At 40.2% G+C, this 24,886-nt stretch overlaps 2 protein-coding genes across 15 annotated transcripts in view; both read right to left on the bottom strand.

Annotated features, from left to right (window-relative positions):
- Positions 1–7,720, bottom strand: LOC112214718 (cell wall protein DAN4). 9 transcript variants are annotated; one of them, XM_024373681.2, is made up of 12 exons: positions 7,450–7,708; positions 5,757–5,816; positions 5,433–5,534; positions 4,959–5,096; positions 4,496–4,585; positions 4,351–4,371; positions 4,204–4,245; positions 3,578–3,592; positions 3,182–3,283; positions 3,050–3,074; positions 2,569–2,651; positions 1–1,535 (listed from the first exon to the last, which is right to left on the bottom strand). In XM_024373681.2, exons 1-12 carry the CDS (start codon positions 7,511–7,513, stop codon positions 1,522–1,524), a joined length of 756 nt encoding a protein of 251 aa, XP_024229449.1. In that variant the 5' UTR covers positions 7,514–7,708; the 3' UTR covers positions 1–1,521. The 9 variants fall into 9 exon arrangements, with proteins under 9 accessions (XP_024229449.1, XP_024229446.1, XP_024229451.1 ...); XM_024373678.2 differs by having other exon boundaries at positions 5,403–5,534; positions 7,450–7,706; XM_024373683.2 differs by having other exon boundaries at positions 4,959–5,078; positions 7,450–7,702.
- Positions 7,721–16,447: 8,727 nt separating this feature from the next.
- LOC112214716 (serine/threonine-protein phosphatase 2B catalytic subunit alpha isoform) overlaps positions 16,448–24,886 on the bottom strand; it is a 127,755-nt gene continuing 119,316 nt past the window's right edge. For 4 of the 6 annotated variants that reach the window (XM_024373671.2, XM_024373673.2, XM_024373674.2 and 1 more), the window contains 2 exons: positions 21,668–21,697; positions 16,448–18,465 (listed from right to left, as the gene is read on the bottom strand). In XM_024373671.2, coding sequence (XP_024229439.1) covers positions 18,272–18,465; positions 21,668–21,697 — 224 coding nt within the window. In that variant the 3' untranslated portion in view covers positions 16,448–18,271. The remainder of the gene's footprint in view (positions 18,466–21,667; positions 21,698–24,886) is intronic. The other 2 variants (XM_024373676.2, XM_024373677.2) reach the window with 1 other exon arrangement.

The following is a 24,886-nucleotide window of genomic DNA, read 5'->3' as shown; positions in this document are numbered from 1 at the left end:
TAAAATCAACATGAACTTTATTCATTGTATAATGGCGCCAATGTTTTGTTAGCATGTACGGGTGCAAAACAACAAATATTCAACCAATGCCGATCAGTAAAACAGCGCTGTTCTGTATTTGAGAAATTCAAATAATCTTTGACCAGAGGGAAATCTTATGGATTTGCTCCATTACAAAAAATAAACACATTTAGTTTTATTTGCTTTAACCCCAAATGTTGTAAAACATACATCTGTGATTTAAACAAACCCAACCCTCCCTGGGAAACATACATCTGTGATTTAAACAAACCCAACCCTCCCTGGGAAACATACATCTGTGATTTAAACAAACCCAACCCTCCCTGGGAAACATACATCTGTGATTTAAACAAACCCAACCCTCCTTGGGAAACATACATCTGTGATTTAAACAAACCCAACCCTCCTTGGGAAACATACATCTGTGATTTAAACAAACCCAACCCTCCCTGGGAAACATACATCTGTGATTTAATCAAACCCAACCCTCCTTGGGAAACATACATCTGTGATTTAAACAAACCCAACCCTCCCTGGGAAACATACATCTGTGATTTAATCAAACCCAACCCTCCTTGGGAAACATACATCTGTGATTTAAACAAACCCAACCCTCCTTGGGAAACATACATCTGTGATTTAAACAAACCCAACCCTCCCTGGGAAACATACATCTGTGATTTAATCAAACCCAACCCTCCTTGGGAAACATACATCTGTGATTCAAACAAACCCAACCCACCTTGGGAAACATACATCTGTGATTCAAACAAACCCAACCCTCCTTGGGAAACATTTGACAAAAGTTTTCTGACAAGCAACAGCTAATATACAAAATAACTTGTTCAAAAGCAGGAAACATACTGGTAAAAAAGCTCATCTTTACAATCCTGGCATTTACACTGAAAACTAAATAATTATTTTAAACAGATTTAAAGCATACAAACACTTGTTAACCATGTGTACTGGTCACTAACTGGTTTCAATCGAGGAATTGTGTGTTGAATTCAGGTTCAGTACATTTGGATTTTGTGCATGTTTGGGTGATTTAATCAAATCAAAACCAGTATCTTGAATACAGGGGTGAGACAATCATCTTACACTCAGACAATGAGAATTTGGGTTAATTTATTCATGTTAATTCAGAATCCAGCATCGTTTTCCTGACTAAAATGTCTGTATGTTGGTCTTGATTAAATTAAAAACACAATTCCTTCTTGACTAAATTACCATCAAAATAGGAATACACAAAACAATGAATTACATAATAAAACATGCTATACCTTCTAACAGACACGTGTTCAGTTAAGAGCCCCATATCCTACAATACTCACAAACCATATACAAATGTTCCCACTTTAGTAACTTTTGTGATTCTGTGATGCTGTATTTGATAGTCCATAAGGTTTAGATCGTTGAAGGTGAAGGGATCTGGACCATTTTTTGGTTGTAAGAGCTCGTCCTCATCCATTGGTCCTTTCAAATGGGATGGCCTCCCTTTTATCTTGCAGCAGCTGGATGGAGAGTTCAAAATGAACAAACTGGTTATGTATTATAAAACCCTAACCCAGGATCTAATTTGACAGGTGTGGTTATATTACAACATCCCTCGCATTAGAATAGGAATATCCAGAGCCACGATCAGTAGCCAAAGGTTGTCGAACGTTGCAGATAGAAATGCTAAGAATAGAGACAGCGTGATTCCTTATTTTAAATGACAGAGGCATCCTTGTTCTGTATAGTACATTTCTATCTGAATGTTCCATAACGTTGCGTCCTGTTGAACTCAGCCCTGGCGTGTTTGCTTCGTGGTTGCTCAACAGAACAGTAGAGTTCAGTGTTGTATTATTGTCCAGATATCAGAGTTTACCAGCAAACAGATAGAGGCTCTGATTACAGTGAAAAGGGAGGAAGGTAGGGATTTTAAGCCAAATTCCCATTTTGGGAGGTAGGCCTATTTATGCCTGATGTGCAAACTACACACAGGGTCTGCCCAGGGCACATTGACATTTGCCGGCCCAGGGAGCCACACAATAGGGCCCGTCCAAAATAATCTGTGTTTGTGTGAGGAAGTCCCCATCTTTCATCCTCTGCTGGTCTTTCAAGGGTGGGGATGAGAAATCACAGGAAACACCTTCCCCTGTTCTCTGCAGCCCAAGCTCATTTACTGAATGTGCACAATGAGATATTAAAAGCTCCAGGCTTCACTGCAATAATTGCAGGTCCACGCCTGATGAAACAGTTGTAATGTAGAGGGATGGTGGAAATGAGTGCGAGAACTTGGGAAAGTTAAGTAGAAGACTATGATTCTCTTGAACTTTTTACAGTTTTATTGAAGTGTTCCTCCTGGTCTTTACTTCACATGAAGGGGAGGAGTCGTGGGAACTGAATAGACTAATTGCTTGTTATAATATTTTCACACTACTGAGCCGAGCCGAGCTTTACTGCAATGGCCTGGTTATGCATTCACCAGAGCTGCTGGAAGTTTACAGTCTAACAGCGCCTCACCGTTTGACGATGCTAAGTAAGTAAACAGTTTAAACATACCATTGTCTTCACCGCCTGAAGACTTCACCCCGAGAAGCATGACACCGTCTTTGGCGTTGTCCGGCCTGCTCTGGAAAGAGGCACTGCAAAGAGGAGACAGCACGGCATATTGGTGGTAAAATAGTATTTTTGACAAGATCACAGTATATTTAAACAATAAGGCCTGAGGGGGTGTGGTATATGACCAATACACCACGGCTAAGGGCAGTTCTTAAGCACAACGCAACGCGGAGTGCCTGGATACAGCCCTTAGCCATGGTATATTAGCAATATACCACAAACCCCAGAGGTGCCTTGTTGCTATTATAAACTGGTTACCAATGTAATTAGAACGGTAAAAATAAATGTTCTGTCATACACGTGGTATACGGTCTGATATACCACAGCTTTCAGCCAATCGCCATTCAGGGCCTGAACCACCCAGTTTATAATTGAACTGTTCAAATGGAGTCCTATCTTTATGTACAACGACTATACTTACTTTTCTGTTCCATTATCAGTTATCTCTGTTCAGGGACAAAAAACATGGAATAATGAGTGCTATTTAGTTTGTAATGAGTATGTAGACATAATGCTGTGTAGAGTCACAGCTGTTTCAGTCATTGAGTAGTACCTGTGTGATCGTGGTCCTTCATGCATTTACTTTTCAGAAGGGCCACGACAGCAGCCCCCACAAGTGCCAGGACTGGCAAAAGAATCCACAGCAGGTTCTTATCTGAAGACAAAGAGGAGGTATATCTTTTAGTGTGGCAGACAAAACTGTTGTTTTTCACATCCCATGAGAAGTTGGATTAGTACCATTGTTTGGACAATGTGTAATGTAGGCAATTTATGATGATTTGTAATCAAACATGGCACACGCACATGCACGCACACACACACACACACACAACCCAGTCAAATTTGAAGTGTGTGCACCCTCTGGTGGGTGTGGTAGAACATTAGATGCTGAGGTAAATGGGTCCATAAAGGTTCTACATTAATTGATTTAGGAGTTTCCGTCTCTCACCTCCAGCCTGTTGACCTGGTAGAAAACAATAACATAACGTAAAGCTCCATATACTCTGCAGTGTGATTCATGCGGTAACTGAACTTTCGATGACCACGAGAAGGAGATGCTAGTTGCATAATACCCTACATACCCTCAAGTATGTGGACACCTGCTCGTCGAACATCTCATTCCAAAATCATGGGCATTGATATGGAGTTGATCCCCCCCTTTGCTGCTTCACTACAACAGCCCTTACAGTTGATCGGGGCAGATCTAAGCAGGGCAGAAATGTGACTTGTTGGAAAGGTGGTGTCCTATGACGGTGCCATATTGAAAGTCACTGAGCTCTTCATTAAGGCTGTTCCACTGCCAATGTTTGTCTATGGAGAATGCATGGCGGTGTGCTCGATCTTATACTCCTGTCAGCAATAGGTGTGGCTGAAATAGCCGAATCCATTAATTTGAAAGGGTGTCCACATACTTTTGTATATATGGTGTAGGTAACTTGTCATCTGGATAATGTGTCCATTTAAAATGTTATGGTTATTTTGCGGACTGTGTGTTTTTCAGTGCAAGGAAAATGGAGCACCATTCATGACAATGTGAGTTTATTCCTATACAGATGATGGTAGTAGAGGACGTACCGACATGATCCGTATTCTTATTGTCCTTGACTCTATCTTGATCTGGGGGAAAAAATTGTCATTTTTATCATTATACCATCGTGTCTTCCTACACAGGTAGTAGACAAAATAGTGCACTGAGGGACAGTGATGGTGCTTTAGACTTACCTGTATTTTCAGCCTCTGAACCTGAAGACAACATTCATGGCAAAACATTGTTATGGGGTCATGGTATCATTAACCCAATGCAGTACTTGCTATCCTCTAGCCTCTCTATTGTGATTTGAGAGAGGGTAAACAAATCTTCTCCTACCTGGGAGCTTTTTGGTAAGGTCAGAAATGGTGGTTTTGTTTAGTGAGTCACTCTTGGTAACAGTTGTTGGGGCCTGGGTCCCTTGTGTTCCTGTGCGAACGAGGTAGAATGCACTCGTTCAGAAAATGTCTAACATTTTAAAAGATCTGGGCCAGTATTAAGCTTGTCAGAGTAGGAGAGCTGATCTACAGTAGGATCAGGTCCTCCCTGTCCATGTAATCTTATTCATTGGGACCTGAAAGACAAGACTGATCCTAAATCAGCACTCCGAGATGATGTGTATATATGTTCGAACCCTGGCTATTATCTGTTTTTTTACATCTGAAGAGCTTATTGCACAATCACATGTGAGCACATCAGACCTATTGTATGATGTAGGACCTCTGTCATAAAAATAAAGTTTACAGAGAAGACAGATTACATTTCAATAGCCAATTTAAAGGAAATGTCTATGAAGTCTCACCATTATCCTTAGTATATGGAGATGCGGAATTCACTGGGACTTGGGGTGAGGATGACATTTTTGTATTTTCTGTTACTGTTGATGTAGCAAGCGCTGTGGTAGAATTCCAGGTAGAATTCTCTGGAATGCAAAATCGGTCTTAAAGGAAAATTCCACCACAAAAACAATATTTTGGTGTTTGTTTCATTAGTCCATTATTGATATAGTCCAAAAAATGTTTTGCATGTCAGCAATCAAGTTTACAAGATATATCACTTTCAAAATACAGAAATACAGCCGGTATGATGCATTTTATGATGCTGTGTTAACAGCAGTTTCTAAACCAGCATACTGTACCTATCTCTAAAGATTGAACACTTTTTAATGTTACAATGTCCTAATGTTCTGACACTTATTTGAACTAGAACATTGTAACATTAGACCATGTTTTTTTATTTGACTTACTGGTTGGGGTCACACTGGTTGGGGTCACACTGGTTGGGGTCACACTGGTTGCAGTAACGCTGGTTGCAGTAACATTTACACCAAGGTTCTTTACAGTGGAAAGAGGAACAGTCGTGACGGGTGTCGTAGTTTCTGTGATGACAGATCAAAGATGTTCTAACTCAGTAGTGTACAATAAGATTCAAATCACAAAACTTAGCAGCAGGATAAACATATGTGATGCGTAAATCTTTCAGACTTTAAAATGCAACCAGCCTCTTGAGTGTTCATTTTTTGTTTGTAATAAAAAAGAAAACAAAGAATCCCTGAGATTTTTTCGAAATTACTATCGCTGTCTCTTGAAATATTACCTACCTGATGGTTTGCCTGTTGTTGAATGTTCTGCTGATTTTTGTGTGGTAACACAAGAAGCATCTGAACAACAGGCGAGAGGCAGACAAAAACAATTAAATCATTCAGTGAGTTTAGTTTTTTTTTTACAGATGTAATATAATATATTGTAGGCGGATACTTCCTGCTAAGAGAACTCTTTATCAATTTAGTTTTGTATATATTATGGTGGGACATATTTGCAAGGGAAAAAAACTAAAATGTCTATGTCCACTCCATAGAGGCTTGCACTGTAGTCACTAGGGCTTTGCTTAGGTGTTTCCTGCAGATGTTTACATTCATGCAGGAAGGAGATTTGCTGCCGATTGGATCATTTCATTTCGAAATGGTCAGGACAATGATCTCTCACCCTCTGTTAGAGAAGGAGCAGTTTGGTTCCCACTGGCTATCTACAGCTCCAATCACCTTTCTGGGCAGCGCAGGTCCTGGATCTGTGCCCATGCTCCAAGCAAAACAACAAATCAGGAGACTCCCTCTTTATTTTTTCCACAAGCCCAGTAACCACATTCATTTGTCTCGGCCTGGACGTCAAACAATGTTTTTTATTCCTATAGGTCCTGTTTTATTATCTGTGTTGTCCGATGCAATATGTCTCATGAAAAGATTGCCAAGGATGGCTAAGTGAATTTGTTGCATGAATTCAGAGACTTGAAATATACACGGAGAGTACGTAACATTTTAAGAATACCTTCCTAATATTGAGTTGCAACCCCCCTTTTCCATCAGAACAGCCTTAATTCGTCGGGGCATGGACTCTACAAGGTGTCGAAAGCGTTCCACAGGGATGCTGGCCCATGTTGACTCCAATGTTTCCCATAGTTGTGTCAAGTTGGCTGGATGTGCGCCTGGCACATACTACCAGACCCTGTTCAAAGGCACTTCAACATGGTGTCTTTCCCATTCACCCTCTAAATGGCACACATACACAATCCATGTCTCAATTGTCTCTAACCTTAAAAATCCTTCTCCTTAATCTACACTGATTTGAAGTGGATTTAACAAGTGACATCAATAAGGGATCATAGCTTTCACCTGGTCAGTCTGTCATGGAAAGAGCAGGTGTTCTTAATGTTTTACATTAGATTCCAATCGACAACAACAAAAAACAATGCTGCTCTTATCTCAGGCTCGTACCAACGGAAAAATGCACATAGGCATCATTGGACGTCCCTGGAAAAATGTTCAAAGTGTGAGCCTCTCTTAGTTCAACTCACAAACACACTGTTCTGGATATCTTGATTGTGATCGCCAGTTGTGTTTCGTGTGTTATTATGTAAGATATTTAATGAACCATGTCCATATGCAATATTTTTTTATGTGCCTACCAAGTCTGATTAAGACAATAAGTAAATACAACAGCTAATAAAAGCAATTATTCTACTCAAGACAAAATAACATAAAACACTATACAATGCAACTACTGGCGAGTCTTTTTGCCTATTTTTTTCAAGCATCCATTTTGCCTGACTAAAACTCGCATCTGTCCAACAGTGTTAAACACTTCGTTACTGTGTAACTTTTAAAACCCATTATTAATTGAATTCGACATTTCTGTCTGTGAGACAATCCTTTGTCACCTTGTGCGCTCTCCTATCCAAGCCACTTAGTAGTCATTTTGGACTGCCAAAAGCAGGTCTAAATATCCCTGTAGGCTTACCTGTTGTGAGGAGCTGGAGCGAGGTTAGAAGGAAGATGAGTAAGGCTATCTTAACGGTCTCCATGGTGGTTCTACTGAGCGTTCCCCTCCAGGCTGCTTCTTAGGGTTCTTCAGAGCTGTGTGAGCCACTGCTATCAACCAGTGGAAAAGGTGTTCATCGTCTGGCCCATAGCTGCTTATTTTGGCACATCCTTTAAAGAAGGGGAGGAAGTAGAGCAGTTTCCCTCGAGGGCGGAGGGTTGGGGGTTGGAGAGGATGGGGAGGCTGCTTCGGCCAGTGGGAGAAGTCTTTCTGGGGCCCCAGCCTGGATAGGGACACCGGCCCTTAAGGTTGTTTGTACTCCATCGCCAACTCCTGTGACTTATTTTTTCCTGCCCTCACGTTGCAGGAGCGGCGTACTGGTGTGAAGGAGTGACTAGGATGGGCTGTGAATGACCCGAAACATGTACAGTATCAGTTCAGAGGGTACAGGAGGATCAAGGAGTTAACCAGCTAATATTCTTAAATAGCTTATTTAGTAGAAATATAAGCTTGAAATTAGCATGGTCTAATTGACTCAACAACCAACAACATATACCTAAGTTTATCTTAATGAACCAGAACATCAATAGTTATTTCTGGTTGTTTATCAAAGTTGCTTTGTAGTATACCCTTCAGGATGGGCTTTCAGGAAAACAGTGTTGTCTAAAACTTAACATGTTCAGCTCACCCTTGAGACACCAACATTTTCAAACATACTCATTTAAGCTAACATTTGTTACACTTATGTGAACCACAGTAATTGAAATCAATATAGTGGTCAGTCGCATCTCTCATTTGACCATTTTATTAGCTAGGACTTGGCCCCAAACTCTAATGAGATGGTGAGAGGCACACCCCATCGTCTTCGTTCCAGTTTGTTTTAATGGACAGTTATGCAGGATAAAGACAGGTCAAGGGCAGGCCGTGGTCGGTAATCCAGGCCAGAGTCAGAAAGGTACAGAACGACAGGCAGGCAGAGGTCAGTAATCCAGGGCAGTGTCAGACAGGTACAGAACGGCAGGCAGGCAGGGTCAAAGCAGGCAGAGTGGTCAAAACCAGCAAAACTAGGAAAAACAAGGGCTAGCGCAACACAGGCGTACAGGAAAACCACGCTGGTCGGTTTGACAAGACGAACTGGCAACAGACAAACAGAAAACACAGGCATAAATGCACAGGGGATAATGGGGAAAACAAGCGACACCTGGAGGGGGGGTGGAGACAAACACAAGAAAGGTGAAACAGATCAGGGTGTGACAAAAAACTGCACATTTTAGAGTGGCCTTTTATTGTCCCCAGCACAAGGTGCACCTGTGTAATGACCATGCTGTGTTATCAGCTTCTTGATATGCCATACATGTCAAGTGGGTGGATTATCTTGGCAAAGGGGAAATTATGATACATTTTAATCAGTCCTTCCCTCAATAATCAGGTCAGGCTTGGTCCCTCTCTACCTTTTAGAATCATCATGGTTCTCCTACCCTGCCTCTCTTCTGAGATGAGAGTCTTCCCTAAGTCGTTGTAAATGAGAATCTGCTAAATTAAAATAAGGCCTAAACAAATACAGTACCAGTCAAAAGTTTGGACACACCTACTCATTCAAGGGTTTTTCTTTATTTGTACTATTTTCTACATTGTAGAAATAGTGAAGACATCTAAATTATGAAATAACACATATGGAATCATGTAGTAACCAAAAAAGTGTTAAACAAAACAAAACATATGTTATATTTGAGATTCTACAAATAGCCACCCTTTGCCTTCATGACAGCTTTGCTCACTCTTGGCATTCTCTCAACCAGCTTTATGAGGTAGTCACCTGAAATGCATTTAAATGAACAGGTGTGCCTTGTTAAAAGTTAATTTGTGGAATTTATTTCCTTCTGGATGCATTTGAACCAATCAGTTGTGTTGTGACAAGATAGGGGTGGTATACAGAAGATAGCCCTATTTGGTAAAAGACCAAGTCCATATTATGGCGCGAACAGCTCAAAGAAGCAAAGAGAAAGGACAGACTATCATTATGTTAAGACATGAAGGTCAGTCAATGCGGAAAATTTCAAGAACTTTGAAAGTTTCTTCAAGTGCAGTCGCAAAAACGCAGAGTAGGCGAACAGATGATCTCCGCATGTGTAGTTCCCACCGTGAAGCATGGAGGAGGAGGTGTGATGGTGTGGGTGTGCTTAAATTTTTTTTTCAACAGGACAATGACCCAACACACCTCCAGGCTGTGTAAGGGCTATTTGACCAAGAAGGAGAGGGAGTGCTACATCAGATGACCTGGCCTCCACAATCACCCAACCTAAACCCAATTGAGATGGTTAGGGATGAGTCGGACCTCAGAGTGAAGGAAAAGCAGCCAACAAGTGCTCAGAATATGTGGGAACTCCTTCAAGACTGTTGGAAAAGCATTCCAGGTGAAGCTGGTTGAGAGAATGCCAAGATTGTGCAAAGCTGTCATCAAGACAAAGGGTGGCTACTTTGAAGAATCTAAAATCTAAAATATATTTTGATTTGTTTTACTATTTTTTGGTTACTACGTGATTCCATGTGTTATTTCATAGTTTTGATGTCTTCACTATTATTCTACAATGTAGAAAATAGTACAAATAAAAAAAAAACTTGAATGAGAAGGTGTGTACAAACTTTTGACTGGTACTGTAAATTGTTCCCATAACTCCAAAATACACCTAAAACAATTATTAGGTGTATTATGTAATTATATTATTATGTAAACTATAATTGCAATGAAAATGTAATCAATTCCAATGAAATGTAGTCAATATTGTTTGATAAATCAATTTAAAGTACTAAGTGTCAAAGTTTTGTGTCAAGTGTTACATATAAAAAAAAAAGTAAAAAAAAGGTAAATGTCAAAATGACTCAAAATGTATTGCACTATAGAGATCACCTAATACTCTATTGCAACAATGCCTAATAGGCTACAGCTCAACGTCATGACCTGTAGCAACTTAAAGCCATCAATATGATCATTTTAACTTATTATTTGACAAATACAATGTAGGAGCAGAGACAGCACATCTCTTTGTGAAGGGGTCTCATTCTTAGATGGGCAGTGAACAACTGCATGTTTCATATATTCAAATACACAAATGATTCGTTTTTTCGATGGGATTCGTGAAGTCAGCTCATTGTTGAAGAAATGCAAGAAGCGGAAGAGTGCGAAGCAGATCGAATATTATTGATGCTGTTTTCCATTCTTCTTTGTTTTCAAACGAATGTCACGCACGCAGAGGACCTTACACTGTTTTCTTGGGAATGTAATTGTGTTTGTATTGAGGGTGACATTCACTTCACTCTTATGAAGAATGCATGTAGTGTATGTAGCCTAGCGGTTAGCGCGTTGGGCCAGTAACTGAAAGGTCGCTAGTTTGAATACCCAAGGTAAAAAATCTTTCGATGTGCCCTTGAGCAAGGTACTTAACCCTAATTTAATCCAGGGGTGCTGTACTACTATCGCTGACCCTGGAAAAGAACACATTTCACTGCACCTATCCGGCGTATGTGACAATAAAACATTTATTTATAATGCTATCCCTAAACAGGATGTTAGAACCCGCTTCCTTCCAGTGTGCATTGTGACTCACGTACTGAACACATTTGACAAGGGCCATTGGGAGGGACTCAAAATCTGGCTAAAGCTTTACCTCAGACTTGTAAGTGACACTGTCAGAGCCCCACCAAAGCTTAATGTTGATTTCCTTCTTCTTGATAACATTGCTCAGCATACAGTATAATTTATTGAATGAACCGAGCTTCAATCTTTTGACGAATTACTATCAATGATCATTATCATTGTTGTTACTATTATTATTATGGTCCATTGAATAACAATCTGTTTCCTGGCATGTTCTATCTAGCAATTTCTTGGATTTCTATTCCCAGAATGGCTCTTATCACAATAAGGGGAATTCAGAGAAATGTAAAGGGACTGGCCCTATTGTAATTTTACTTTGCTCTGTGGGAATACAGCCATTGATCAAAGGTCAGAATTAGGGTGGGAATGTGTGTGTTAAGGAAATATCTAAAGCATCCCAGGCATTACACATCTTCCCAAAGGAACAGGCTTTCTCTGGGAAAAGGGTTAAAGGGTTAGGGTCACATTTCCCCACATCATTCAGTGGGGACTGGATGCATAACACTGGGTAAAGGTTGTGGATAAAGTTACTTTGTATAATACCTTCTAACGGATTCATTAAGGGCATTATATTTGCAATGAACCACACTTATGTAACCCCTTTAATAGCAAAATAGACATTCACATCCACACACACAAAGGTGTTTTGATACTCCACCTAATGTTTTCCTACTTTAATCAAAGACGTTCATAATGTGCTCCAAAGTAAACACCTTTTCTACTTGGTGCTGCCAAGTCCTAATTTCCCGTGCACTTATTTATTACCGGTCAAGGCCACATTCCCTTGTTGAAATAACCTGTTCATTACTCACCTTAAAGTTGGCCTGCTAAGACATTGCTGTAGACCTTTACACTCGTACTCGTGTACAGGTTGAAAATGGCAGATTTGGGCACTGATAAGTGCCTAAATTGGAGCACTGTGGCTGTACAGTAACACGCTATACATGATATCAGAGCTCTGGCTATGCACTTCACAGCGCTGTATGGGTTTTTGACTGTCAGCCGTTCTGAACTTGAGTGAAGAAAATGCTGTAAATTAACTTCTTATGGCTGGGGGCAGTATTGAGTAGCTTGGATGAATAAGGTGCCCAGAGGTGCCCAGAGTAAACTGCCTGCTACTCTGTCCCAGAACCTAAGATATGCATATTAGTATATTTGGATAGAAAACATTCTGAAGTTTCTAAAACTATTTGAATGATGTCTGTGAGTATAACAGAACTCATATGGCAGGCAAAAATCTGAGAAAAAATCCAACCAGGAAGTGGGAAATCTGAGGTTTGTAGGTTTTCAACTCATTGCCTATCGAAGATACATTCGTCATATTGCACTTCCTAAGGCTTCCACTAGATGTCAACAGTCTTTAGAACCTTGTTTGGTGCTTCTACTGTGAAGGAGGGGCGAATGAGAGGGGAATGAGTCAAGAGGTCTGCCAGAGAGCCACGAGCTCAGTCTCGTGCGATAACGTGATAGTTAGCTCTGTTTCATTGCATTTGTACAGACAAAGGAATTCTCCAGTTGGAACATTATTGAAGATTTATGTTAAAAACATCCTAAAGATTCATTCTATACTTCGTTCGACATGTTTCTACGACCTGTAATATAACTTTTTGGACTTTTCATCTGTACTTTCCGCTGGACTTGCACACGCGTCGTGAGTTTGGATTTGTTTACCAAGCGCGCTAACAAAAGGAGGTATTTGGACATAAATTATTAACTTTATCGAACAAATCAAACATTTATTGTGGAACTGGGATTCCTGGGAGTGCATTCTGAGGAAGATCATCAAAGGTAAGTGAATATTTATAATGCTATTTCTGACTTCTATTGACTACACAACATGGCGGACATCTGTTTGGCTTGTTTTGGTCTCTGAGCGCTGTACTCAGATTATTGCATGGTATGCTTTTTCCGTAAAGTTTAAAAAAAATCTGACACAGTGGTTGCATTAAGGAGAAGTTTATCTAAAGTTCCATATATAACACTTGTATTTTCATCAACATTTATGATGAGTATTTCTGTAAATTGATGTGGCTCTCTGCAAAATCACTGAATGTTTTTGGAACTACTGAACATAACGTGCCAATGTATACTGAGATTTTTTGATATAAATATGAACTTTATCGAACAAAACATGTATATATTGTGTAACATGAAGTCCTATGAGTGTCATCTGATGAAGATCATCAAAGGTTAGTGATACATTTTTATCTCCATTTGTGCTTTTTGTGACTCCTCTCTTTGGCTGGAAAAATGGCTGGGTTTTTCTGTGAATAGGCACTCACCTAACATAATTATTTTTGGTGCTTTCGCCGTAAAGCCTATTTGAAATCGGACACTGTGGTGGGATTAACAAGAAGTGTATCTTTAATATGGTGTAAAATACTTGTATGTTTGAGGAATTTTAATTATGAGATTTCTGTTGTTTGAATTTGGCGCCCTGCACTTTCACTGGCTGTTGTCATATCGATCCCGTTAGCGGGATCTCAACCATAAGAAGTTTTAAGAGGACTCTCTGTATTTTGAAAGATGAGACGTTGATGATTATAATAAATACCGCTTTGATGTCATATAAGCAGGCCAAACACCCGTGAGTCCAAATATGCATTTTTTATACATTTTTTATTTAAATGTAACCTTTATTTGACTTTATATCCATTTCACATTTCCATATCATAAAACTCATGTCATATACAGTGTCGACGTTTATGATCACTATGTTTGATGTAGTTACAAGATGACATGGCGTCATACCAATGGTTGTTCTGAACAGAATTAACCTATGTCTATTGGGAAGAACATTTGCATAGGACACGCACCTGAATGCACTTATGACTCCTTTCTATGGTCACCAAAATGATCTGTTTCCCTGAATTGCATTGTGAAAGCCTAACACTGTACAATTTTATAACTTAGCTTGGCAATTAGAATAAGGTCTCAAATGATGCCTGCCTGAACCGTGTATTCATGGGTTCCAAGGGAAGCCAGGCTTCTCCCAAAAATGTACCAAGGAAAAAATACATACAAAATAATGGATCTTTCATCGCTCTGTGTTTCATCAATTTCCTTGAATTCGCAAGAGAAAGCATTCGAGCGAGCAAAACCGCACCCCTCTGTCTCTGTATGTGTAGGCCATCTATCTTATGCTGTCTGGTCAAAAAGAGTTTGACATTGTTGCCGCCTGTAGCATTGAACGCAAGGGAAGCCAGAGAGCATTTGGCCTTCCTTGATAAAAAAAAGTATAAAATAATAGTTTAGCTCAGCATTGAGCTAAACTGAGTGAGCACAGCTGTGAATGGTCCTGGAGCACAAAATAAAGTGAAAGGGAAGGCAGTTTGAATTTAGCTTCAGACCAATCAGATCACAAGTCAAATGAGATTGTTGACAGAAAAAAACTTGAATTGTTGCATTTGTGTTATGTTGTTGTCTTTCCTAAATTAGCCAACAATGGAGATAGGGATTTGGACTTGTGGTTTTACTTAATTCTCTGTACTGGCCAATGATTATAACGGTGATTCTGATCCAACAACAAATTCATACATTCATTGTGCCTGAGAGGATGAAAATTCAACATGTAGCTAGATGTTGTATTATGCTAATGTTAACTAGCTGGCCTGGCATTTAATTGCCTATGAAAGGAAGTTAGTTTAGTGAGCAAGTATTTTAGCTAGGAAGCCTAGGACAACAAAACATAAAAGTGTGTAATGTATGACAGTCATAGACTGTTTAGACAACATGAAAGAGAGGAGGATGGCATTGGCGTTCCTCTACAAGTAGGGTGAGTCAACATGCACACACACGGAAAAATCAGTACCATGGACACCGACATCTTATTTAGATTAAAGGCGGTATCAGAGGAAGGCCCTAAAAATTGTCAAAGATTCCAGCCACCCTAGTCATAGACTGTTCTCTCTGCTACCGCACGGCAAGTGGTACCAGAGCGCTAAGTCTAGGTCCAAGAGGCTTCTAAACAGCTTCTACTTCCAAGCCATAAGATTCCTGAACATCTAATCAAATGGCTACCCAGACTATTTGCATTGCCCCCCCACCTCTTCTACGCTGCTGCTACTCTCTGTTATTATCTATGCATAGTCACTTTAATAACTCTACCTACATGTACATATTACCTCATTTACCTTGACTAACTGGTGCCTCCGCGCATTGACTCTGTACCGGTAACCCCTGTATATAGCCTCACTATTGTTATTTTACTGCTGCTCATTAATTATTTCTTACTTTTATTTCTTACCGTTTTTTAGGTATTTTCTTAAAACTGCATTATTGGTTAAGGGCTTGTTGATTGGGCTAAATAGTTGTTATCTTTTATACTGAACAAAAATATAAACGGAACATGCAACAATTTCAAGGATTTTACTGAGTTACAGTTCATATAAGGAAATCAGTCAACAGAAATGAATAAATTAAGCCCTAATCTATGGATTTCACATGACTGGGCAGAGGCGCTGTCACAGGTGGGCCTGGGAGGGCATAGGCCCACCCACTGGGGAACCAAGTCCATCAAATCAGGGTTTTCCCCACAAAAGGGCTTTGTTACAGACAGAAATACTCCTCAGCTGTCTGGGTGGCTGATGAAGAAGCCAGATGTGGTGGTCCTGGGGTGGCATGGTAGCACGTGGTCTGTGGTTGTGAGGCTGGTTGGATGTACTGCCAAAGTCTCTAAAACAATGTTGGAGGTGGCTTATGGTAGAAAAATTAACATTAAATTCTCTCGCAACAGCTCAGGTGGACATTCCTGCAGTCAGCATGCCAATTGCACGCTCCCTCAAAACATGAGACATCTGTGGCATTGTGTTGTATGCAACTGCACATTTTAGAGTGGCCATTTATTGTCCCCAGCACAAGGTGCACCTGTGTAATGATCATGCTGTTTAATCAGATTCTTGATAGGTGGATGGGGGGTGGGGTGTAGGGTTGTGTTAAAAACAAAACAACTACAAGCGTGATTGCTTTACTACCTCAACGGCACAGCTAGGAGAGCTCAAAAAAGCACCTTATAGTTGAAAACTACTAAATGTATCCAGAGTATTTTAAGATTTCGTTATCAACAAATTCGGCAAAAAGTATAGTAAATGTAAAATGCACATAAGATCAATGATGTAATGTTTGGATTCAGTCTTGTGAACTGCTGTGTCCTCACCTTTTGAAGAGAGATACATACTTGTTGGGAAACAGCGGTGAAATCCAATTTATGAAATAAATATTATGATATAAATAATAATTTATGAAGAGCTCATTATGAATGTTTTGGCGAATGCTGTGTCATCACTCACAGTCATCATGCAAAAATGTCCAGAAGAGTAAATATTTAGAATGCAATACATTTTTATTTAATATGTTTACATTGATTTTCAGTTCGCAGACTTGAAATCTGAGAAGGGGAAATTCTGGCTATATCACACACAAAAAAAAACTGTTTCGTTAAGTTGAAATTCATGCAAATTTTTTATTGAACAGTAATATAAAATACTTTTTCATAGTTGCGTGTGCATGCTTCATCTGCCAACTGTTTCAAAGTTAAATTACAAAAGCAAAGCTTCATGTCATGTAGTGAAATACTTGGGCATATAAGTTTTTTTTTTTTTAAAAGGTCATGGAGTTTTTTGTTTTATTGATATACAAAGCAGAGTTCCAAATAATAACAATAATCATAATAATCAAATGACACTTTCTGTGGCACGTGTACAAAACAGAACGACAATGTCTTAACCGTTATATGACATTAACAGCTATCATGCATTTTGAGTTCCACATGCAACCACAAACCTCACAAGAATGGTCAAACATACTAAATTTGACTGTGTGCACTTACAAGCACATGTTAAAAATATGATCCCTCCTCCATGTCAGATAATCAAATGCATCAATTTTAAAAGAAGTTGAGGGAAAAAGCATTATCATGATGTAATTTAATGAATGCCAGTATATGTTCACTAAGTGCACTACATTTCAAAACAGGCCCCGGCAGCCAAGGTATTCAATTCATTTATTAATTTCCTTTGTTTGAGTTTATAAAACATGCATAGGCAGACACTTTTAGTTTGTCTTTTTTTTTTTACACAATATCGGTTCTTTACGGTTACTTTGTTCGCAATACTTTAAAAAGAGAAATTAACATTCACAGAATTCCAGCAAGACACAATAAAATCTCTATCCCCAAAAACATTTTTTTTATATTTGCAAATTATAGATAAATGTAAATTCCAGTTGTGAAATTTCCCCCAAAATAGATATTCATCACCAAGGTAATAATTAGCCATTATACAGAAATCCGGGTCAAAAGCACACACCAAATGAACCTGGGGTAAGCATAATCTGTACAAAACCATAAAACTTAAAAATGTTTGGCATTTCAACAAGGTTGCAACATTCTTTTTAAGACTGCCTAATTTATCTGAGAGCTATTTTATAAGAGTAGCAAAAAAAGTTATCAATAAATATTCTTTACTTAGTTTGTACACCCTTATGTTAAAAACATTTTTTTAATGTTCTGTCCTTTTTAGTGATGTATTTTGTAAACGTACAATAGTGAGTAAGAAGTTACACCACATTTTCATATCCAGTAGAACAGGGCTCTCCAACCCTGTTCCTGGAGAGCTACAGTCCTGTTGGTTTTTACTCAAACCCTAATCTAGCGCACCTGATTCTAATAATTAGCTTGTAGATGAGCTGAATCAGGTGAGATACAACTGGGGTTGTAGCGAAAACCTAGAGGAGGGTAATTCTCCATGAACAGGGTTGGAGAGCCCTGCAGTAAAATGAGTGAGGGGCTTTCATAAAACATCTCCTTTAGGATCTCTTTCTCTTGGTCTCTCTCAGTCTTTCTCTCTCGTACTGAAGTACAGAATCAAGCACGTCATCACCAGCTTCGAGGAGGCCAAGGGCCCAAAAGAGTGAACAATGCGAAAAACTTTGTCGTTTCTACAAGTTTTTTTTTTAATGGTGCTCACTTCCTGTGAGCACCACTTCCTGTAAGCGCATTCCTGATCTCGTCCCTCCCTTTTCTCCTCCACCCTGCTCTCTCCTCTATTCCGCCCTGTGGCAGACTGCGACGAGGAGGATGGTGGTATAACACCCCACCCTGGTCGCCACAGGCTGCCACCACCACCCGCTGCGGTGGAGTGTGCCCCTTCACTGGATGCTGCTGCTGCTGTCCTTGGCGTCCGTGCCATTGGTCTCCGAGGACAGAGCCTTGTTAAGGGAGTTGAGGCTGGCGTCGGAGGGGAGGCCGTCCCGCCTCGGGGGCATCCGCTCGTTGATGCGGTCCAGGCCCTTGGCCTCCTCAAAGCTGGTGATTTTGTGCTGTGGCGAGAAGCCCTTGATGGCTGGAGGATGGAGAGAGGGAGTGGGGGATGAGGGGAAAATTGATGGAGAGGTGATTTAGAGGTAGAGAACATGTAAAATATGAGGTTAGTTATTTCTGGTTCACATGCCGAAACACAGACACATCAATGTTTTGTTCAGCGTCAAGAATTCAACGTGAATCAAGTTATGTGATGACAGAATAACGAATGAAAATCTGTTTCTGAATTGGTTGGTTATATAAACCATTGCACTGAATGGAAAAGTCACTTGATGGTTCGTAGCTGAGCAGAGGTCTAGTGGGTCAACCAACAGAAACCACACCATTTTAACATTATAGATAGTTATTTGTCAGGGGGAAAAAAAAAAAAAAAAAAAAAAAAAAAAATCGATACTATTTTATCTACTTAGTGTTTTCATAGAAAGAACTACAGTATGAATGCAAGCTGAGTGTGTGTACACTGAATGTACCAAACATTAGGAACACCTTCCTAATATTGAGTTGCACCTCCCCCTCCCTTTTGCTCTTAGAACAGCCTAAATTCATCGGGGCATGGACTCTACAAGGTGTCGAAAGCGTTCCACAGGGATGCTGGCCCATGTTGACTCCAATGCTTCCCAGAGTTGTGTCAAGTTGGCTGGATGTCCTTTGTGTGGTGGATCATTCTTGATACACATGAGAAACTGTTGAGTGTGAAAAACCCAGCAGTGTTGCAGTTCTTTATACAAATGGTGCGCCTGGCACATTCTACCATACCCTGTTCAAAGGCACTTAAATATTTTGACTTGCTCATTCACCCTCTGAATTACACACATACACAACCCATTGTTTCAAGGCTTAAACATCCTTCTTTAACCTGTCTCCTCACCTTCATCTACACTGATTTGAAGTGGATTCAACAAGTGACATCCGTAAGGGATCATAGCTTTCACCTGGATTCACCTGGTCAGTCTATGTCTATATAGAGCAGGTGTTCTTAATGTTTTGTACACTCAATGTAACTCTAATACAAGGCTAACTTCTTTCTGCTGAGAAATTTAACTTAGGTTAATAAATTATATTTGACTTTCACATACAATGTATAGGTGCAGTTAAATGTGTTGTTTTACAGGGTCGGCCACAGTATTTACGGCACCCCTGGAGCAAATGAGGGTTAAGTGCCTTGCTCAAGGGCACATCGGCAGATTTTTCACCTTGTTGGCTCAGGTATTCAAACCAGCAACCTTTCGGTTACTGGCCCAATGCTCTAACCACTAGGCTACCTGCTGCCCTTGTAAATGATGAATAACATATCCTATGTAGTTCATTCTGCCTTTTGAAGACAGCAGAGAACTATAATACAATCAATATGAACAATTCATTAGAATAAATTACAACACAATACCAACACCAATTATCATAATATATCAATTTTATAACCCGATTGACAAAAGCAATACATAATCCGACTGAACTATAGGTGAGTGTCTGGTGCTGGAGGACAATAGGTTTTCATTGTGCCATTGCCTTTCAATCAAGGACAGGAAGGAAATAGTGTAAAACAGTAAAAAGAAAGAGCTGATGCTCTCTCTTAAAATAAACCTAAAGATAACTGAGTGAATATTGAATAAGGGCACGATTAAAACACCTGAGGATCCCCAGGACCAGACCTCCCCACCACTGTACTATACAAATAAAACAAAACGAAATGGAAAAAAATATTTTTTTTTAAATAAGGAAAATAGAGAGTGGGGCCCACTAGACTGAAACATACAGTATAGCACAAAAAGACTACGCTCACATACATAGACACCAGAGGAGGCTGGTGGAAGGAGCTATAGGAGGACGGGCTCATTGTAATGGCTGGAATGGAATCAATGGAATGGTACTAAACACATCAAACACATGGTAACGATGTGTTTGACTCCGTTCCATTGATACCATTCCAACCGTTACAATGAGCCCGTCCTCCTATAGCTCCTCCCACCAGCCTTCTCTGATAGACACTACTACAGAGGTACTTGGTGCTAATCACTTGTTAAGCCTGCTCAGAACATGCAGCAAATTACTAATAAGGGACAAGGGGGGTATAGTGGTTGTGGGCAGCTACATTTTCAGGAGATCCTTTTTTCGGATCAGGGGGCACCATTTTGGAGGAATTACCCATATTATGGAATTATGGGTGTAGAGAGAGGGGGCTGATGGGACTTGTAGTTGTGTTGCTGCATAGCACAGGTCAGTCACAGGTTATTAGCAGCTCAACAAAGAGAACAAGACACAGAGGAACCACAAGGAAAAAGAGGCAAAAAGAGTCTTGGGACTGATGCACGTAATCCTCTAGGGGGTGCTCAAGAGGAGTCGCTGAACAATTCCAACGTAAATAGCAGCTAGCCAACAAACCGCTATTTACTGCGTAGTTGAGGTTGTTCTTTGTTGCGTGGGTTTGTTTGACAATTTGCTTCTGGAGTTAAAGTCCAATTTGGCTTTCAAAGCTTTTGTTGGAAAAGCACATTTTGTTCCGATTTGTTTCTATCGAACGTACTGTATATTAGTGAAAAAACAAAGCACAACTGCATGTTGTTTCAAAGGGGAAAATCGAATGGCAAGACTGAGTCGGTGGGTGAGTGGGTGCAATGGCATGGGGTGTGAAGATGCAGGTGTGCCATAATATCCTTGGTTGGTGTTTTTTTTAATAGAAACTTATGATTGGGCACTATTTAGTGGAGGGGACCAAGACTCAATTCAGTCTGTAGCGCGGAAAATCTGCGTTTTAGCGCGGTTTAAAATTCATAGGTCATTTCCAATAGAGCAGACACATGCAGCATTTACCGTGAATGCAGTCTCGGCGAACATGATAGCATTGCCTTTAAATGTCAATCACGCTACAACACAGATCTTCTACGCTACGGATTGAATCCAGCCCTAAACTAAAAACTTTGTGAGAGGGAGGGAGGGGAAGGGGGGCTACTGTATATCCTAGCAGGTTTAAAGAAAAGTCATGCACTTAATGTCTCACCACCTGACTGATATGAACTTTGTTCCCCTTTAAAACAAATGTCGCTTTTTTGTACTCCCCCCGTATATTTATTTGTAATATTTTTGGTTTGGTTTTGGGGAAAATTATTGTGTCACAATTTGTTAGACCAAACACCCAACACACTCTGTAACAAGCTACGGCAAAAAGGATGAAAACTCCCATGTCTATTGCGATAAGAAGCAACAGAGAGGGCTGCCGGCCTATTTACCTTCATCTGCCTCAATAGCCTCAATAGTAGCTGAAGAGAAGAAGACGGGGGTTGCAAAACGAATGAGAAGGAAGGTGAGCAGCGAGGAATTCATTTGGTTTTCCCAACCGGTCAATGAGCAGCAAAAAGAGAGAGCCAATGCAAAGACAACAATGTTAAAAAAAACTCTCCGTGTTTTTGGGACAGAGGCAACACATGGATGGAAGCAAAAAGAGGGGAGGAGGAGGAGGAGGGACTAGGCGGGTGTGTTAAGACGGACAAAGGAGGAAGGGGGCAAGAAACAAGAAAGGGTATAGACGGAATGGAGCCAGTCAAATACCCATTGTAGACAAATGTGTGGTGTGCTGGTATTTTGAGCTTTGTAAAAAACGTCACCCTTGTTTGACAAAGGGACAAGAAGCGGTGCAGGACGAATATAGACAATGGACGTCTGGAAGGGGGACACCGTGACAAGTAGGACTGGAGTGGGTTACAATAGTGATTATCAAAGGGGAACAGTGGATGTCTGACATATCTTCACTCAACAAACTACACACTTGGACGGGGGTGACATGAGGGGTGTTTAACAGGAGTTGGGGTACAGTACATAAGGACGTGTGAGTGAAAACAGAGATAACTCTGCCAAAGTCAAGAATGCGGCTGCAACTGAACAACCGAGACCAAGTAAAATAAAATAAAAAAGGTGAAGAACTCATCAAATGTTCTCGGAAACAGCTATCAGCTAGAACTGTAGCACAGCCACGTCTTCTGATATGAACCGTCACAAGAGCAGACGCCAATGATGCATTTAAAAATTTGCAGAACTTTGATACACTTACCACTTACCGTACAAATCCTTCTGTTTTATAGCAATACTTATCACCAGAAATACAGAAATGACTCTGTAGTCAGGTGGTGCACAAACAGACAAATAAATGGGTACGAGTTGCACTGCAAATAAACAAATACTCAGCTGGCTACAGCTCTACACTTGAACAGGTGTGTGTTTCTATTGAGTTATAACACAGTACATAATACACAGGAGAGACGTACACACACAGGTAAGTTATAAGGAGGTCCAAATGAAATCAAGTGGTTGATGGATTGCACAACATTGCAGTAGAAGCACATTGCAGACTGTCTTAACAATAGGAGCCTATGGTGAGCTGTGATTCTACCAATGCCGCGACAGAAAATCTCTCGAACGTCACTCTGCCTCCCAAAATGGCTCCTCCTCGCTGCTGCCTCTCCATTGGATGGCTTTGGCCCATCGTTGCCTCACTGGGAACTACATGGTTGCTCCTATGCAGTCCGAATCAACAATAGCGGTATATGCATCGGTGTACGCGTGTGTTTGAGATAGAGATATAGACTACTGGTTAGAGGGCAAACATGTAGAATTTCTGTGGTCAACTTCAGGAAAAGTGAACCCAGAAATAGTGAACCCAGAAATAGAGTGTCAGATGAGAGCAGTAAAGGTTAGAAAACAATACCCTGAAGGCCTACAGTGATTCCTCTTTTAAAAGTTGCTAGCTTACGCCGTGGGACTTAGAGGTCATTTGTGGTTTAGTACGGTACCCTGCGTCACCACTTCATTGCTCCAGACCAGCGCAAGGGGGAGTTAGAGCACTGATTATGTTTTTGGGTCCTACGGTGTCTCTAACTAACGATGAATGGGCGACATAAACCTAAATAGAAACTGATAATTGTGCACGACTTCAGTATTACTTACTAAAACTGTTGCTACACTAAGGTTTAAATTATTTTATTTTGTTAGGATTATTTTGCTCTTACTGTAGTACTGTAGGCCACTCATGACCGGTCACGTTGTACAGCGCCTGAGTGGTGCAACAGTCTGAGACACTGCATACTGTAGCAGTGCAAGCTGTGTTGTTACAGGTTCAATACATGTGCCGGGCTCGACTGGGAGACCCATGAGATAACTGTAGGTTTTTGGTTTTTCTCCCTCTAAAAACAGAAATAAATCATTCTAAATAACAAACTGGCTTTATTTACAAATTAGTAACAATGTCTCACCACATGTTCAAAAATTGCCTTTTTCTCTGCCTTTTTCTCACTCATTTTACGTTATTTGAAAACGAAATAATCTCCAAAATATTTAAGGGGCATTGCACTAATAATGGCGGTGACTAGGGAAACGTTCCCGCGGTCCCGTTCTTAGTACCAGTCTGCACGTTCTAACTAATAATGGCATCTTTATGCTTTCATTAATAAAATAATGAAAAAAATACTCTTTCAAAATGCCAATGTTTATTTAGTTATGGATCCATAATGAATTACTATGGGAATAAATATCACTGAATTATAGAAATCTCCTCCAATCCTCGGAGTCACGTTATATTTTTCAACATACTGTAGGCCTACCGTAGACTTATTTATTTAAAGAGCATATTGAAGTTAGAAGCAAAAGCCTACAACTAATTTAGCACCATTTCACACAGCTCTGAGAGAAGCATGGGGACTGGTCTTGATAAATCAATGAGATTTTTATTTTCACTTAATCTCCATTTGGGTATTGGTTAGACTTGAATAAAAAAATGAGGGTGCAGAAATGTTATGCTCTTAATGTAAACGTAATTTAACTAGGCAAGTCAGTTAAGAACAAATTCTTATTTACAAGGACAGTCTACTCCTTCCTCCCCATCGGGGAATTGAACCCCGGTCTCCCACGTGCCCTGCCTGCATGACATGGGGATTCTGTAGCTAAATAGCCCAGTACTGTACTGCCGACTGACAAGCTGTCCAGCGCCATATTTTCCGTTCCATCCTAACGGAAACCCAGAGGGTTTTTTCGTTTTCCTTGGAATAGAAACACCATAATATTAATCAAATGAATTAAGCAAGTACCAATCAAAAGTTTAGACACACCTACTCGTTCCAGGTATTTTCTTTATTTGTACTATTTTCTACACTGTAGAATAATAGTGAAGACATCACAGCTATGAAATAACACATATGGAACCAGTTAAGAACAAATTCTTATTTACAAGTACAGCCTACTCCTTCCTCCCTGTCGGGGAATTGAACCCCGCTCTCTATTACAGCCATTATTGAAGGTACTTGAAGTCACCGAGAAAGTCTGGACATGGCCTGCTCCCCCTTATGTAAGGAATTAAGCACTTTCCCATGTTTACTACAGTATGTATTGCTGGCTATGTTTACTTGTCAGACTGCACAGTAGCCTTATATCTGCAAAATGCTCATCAGCATCTTTATGCT

This window comes from Oncorhynchus tshawytscha, linkage group LG15 (assembly GCF_018296145.1).
Source record: "Oncorhynchus tshawytscha isolate Ot180627B linkage group LG15, Otsh_v2.0, whole genome shotgun sequence".
Taxonomy (NCBI): domain Eukaryota; kingdom Metazoa; phylum Chordata; class Actinopteri; order Salmoniformes; family Salmonidae; genus Oncorhynchus; species Oncorhynchus tshawytscha.
Note: the sequence above shows the minus strand (reverse complement) of the source record. Positions and strands in the feature narration are given on the sequence as shown.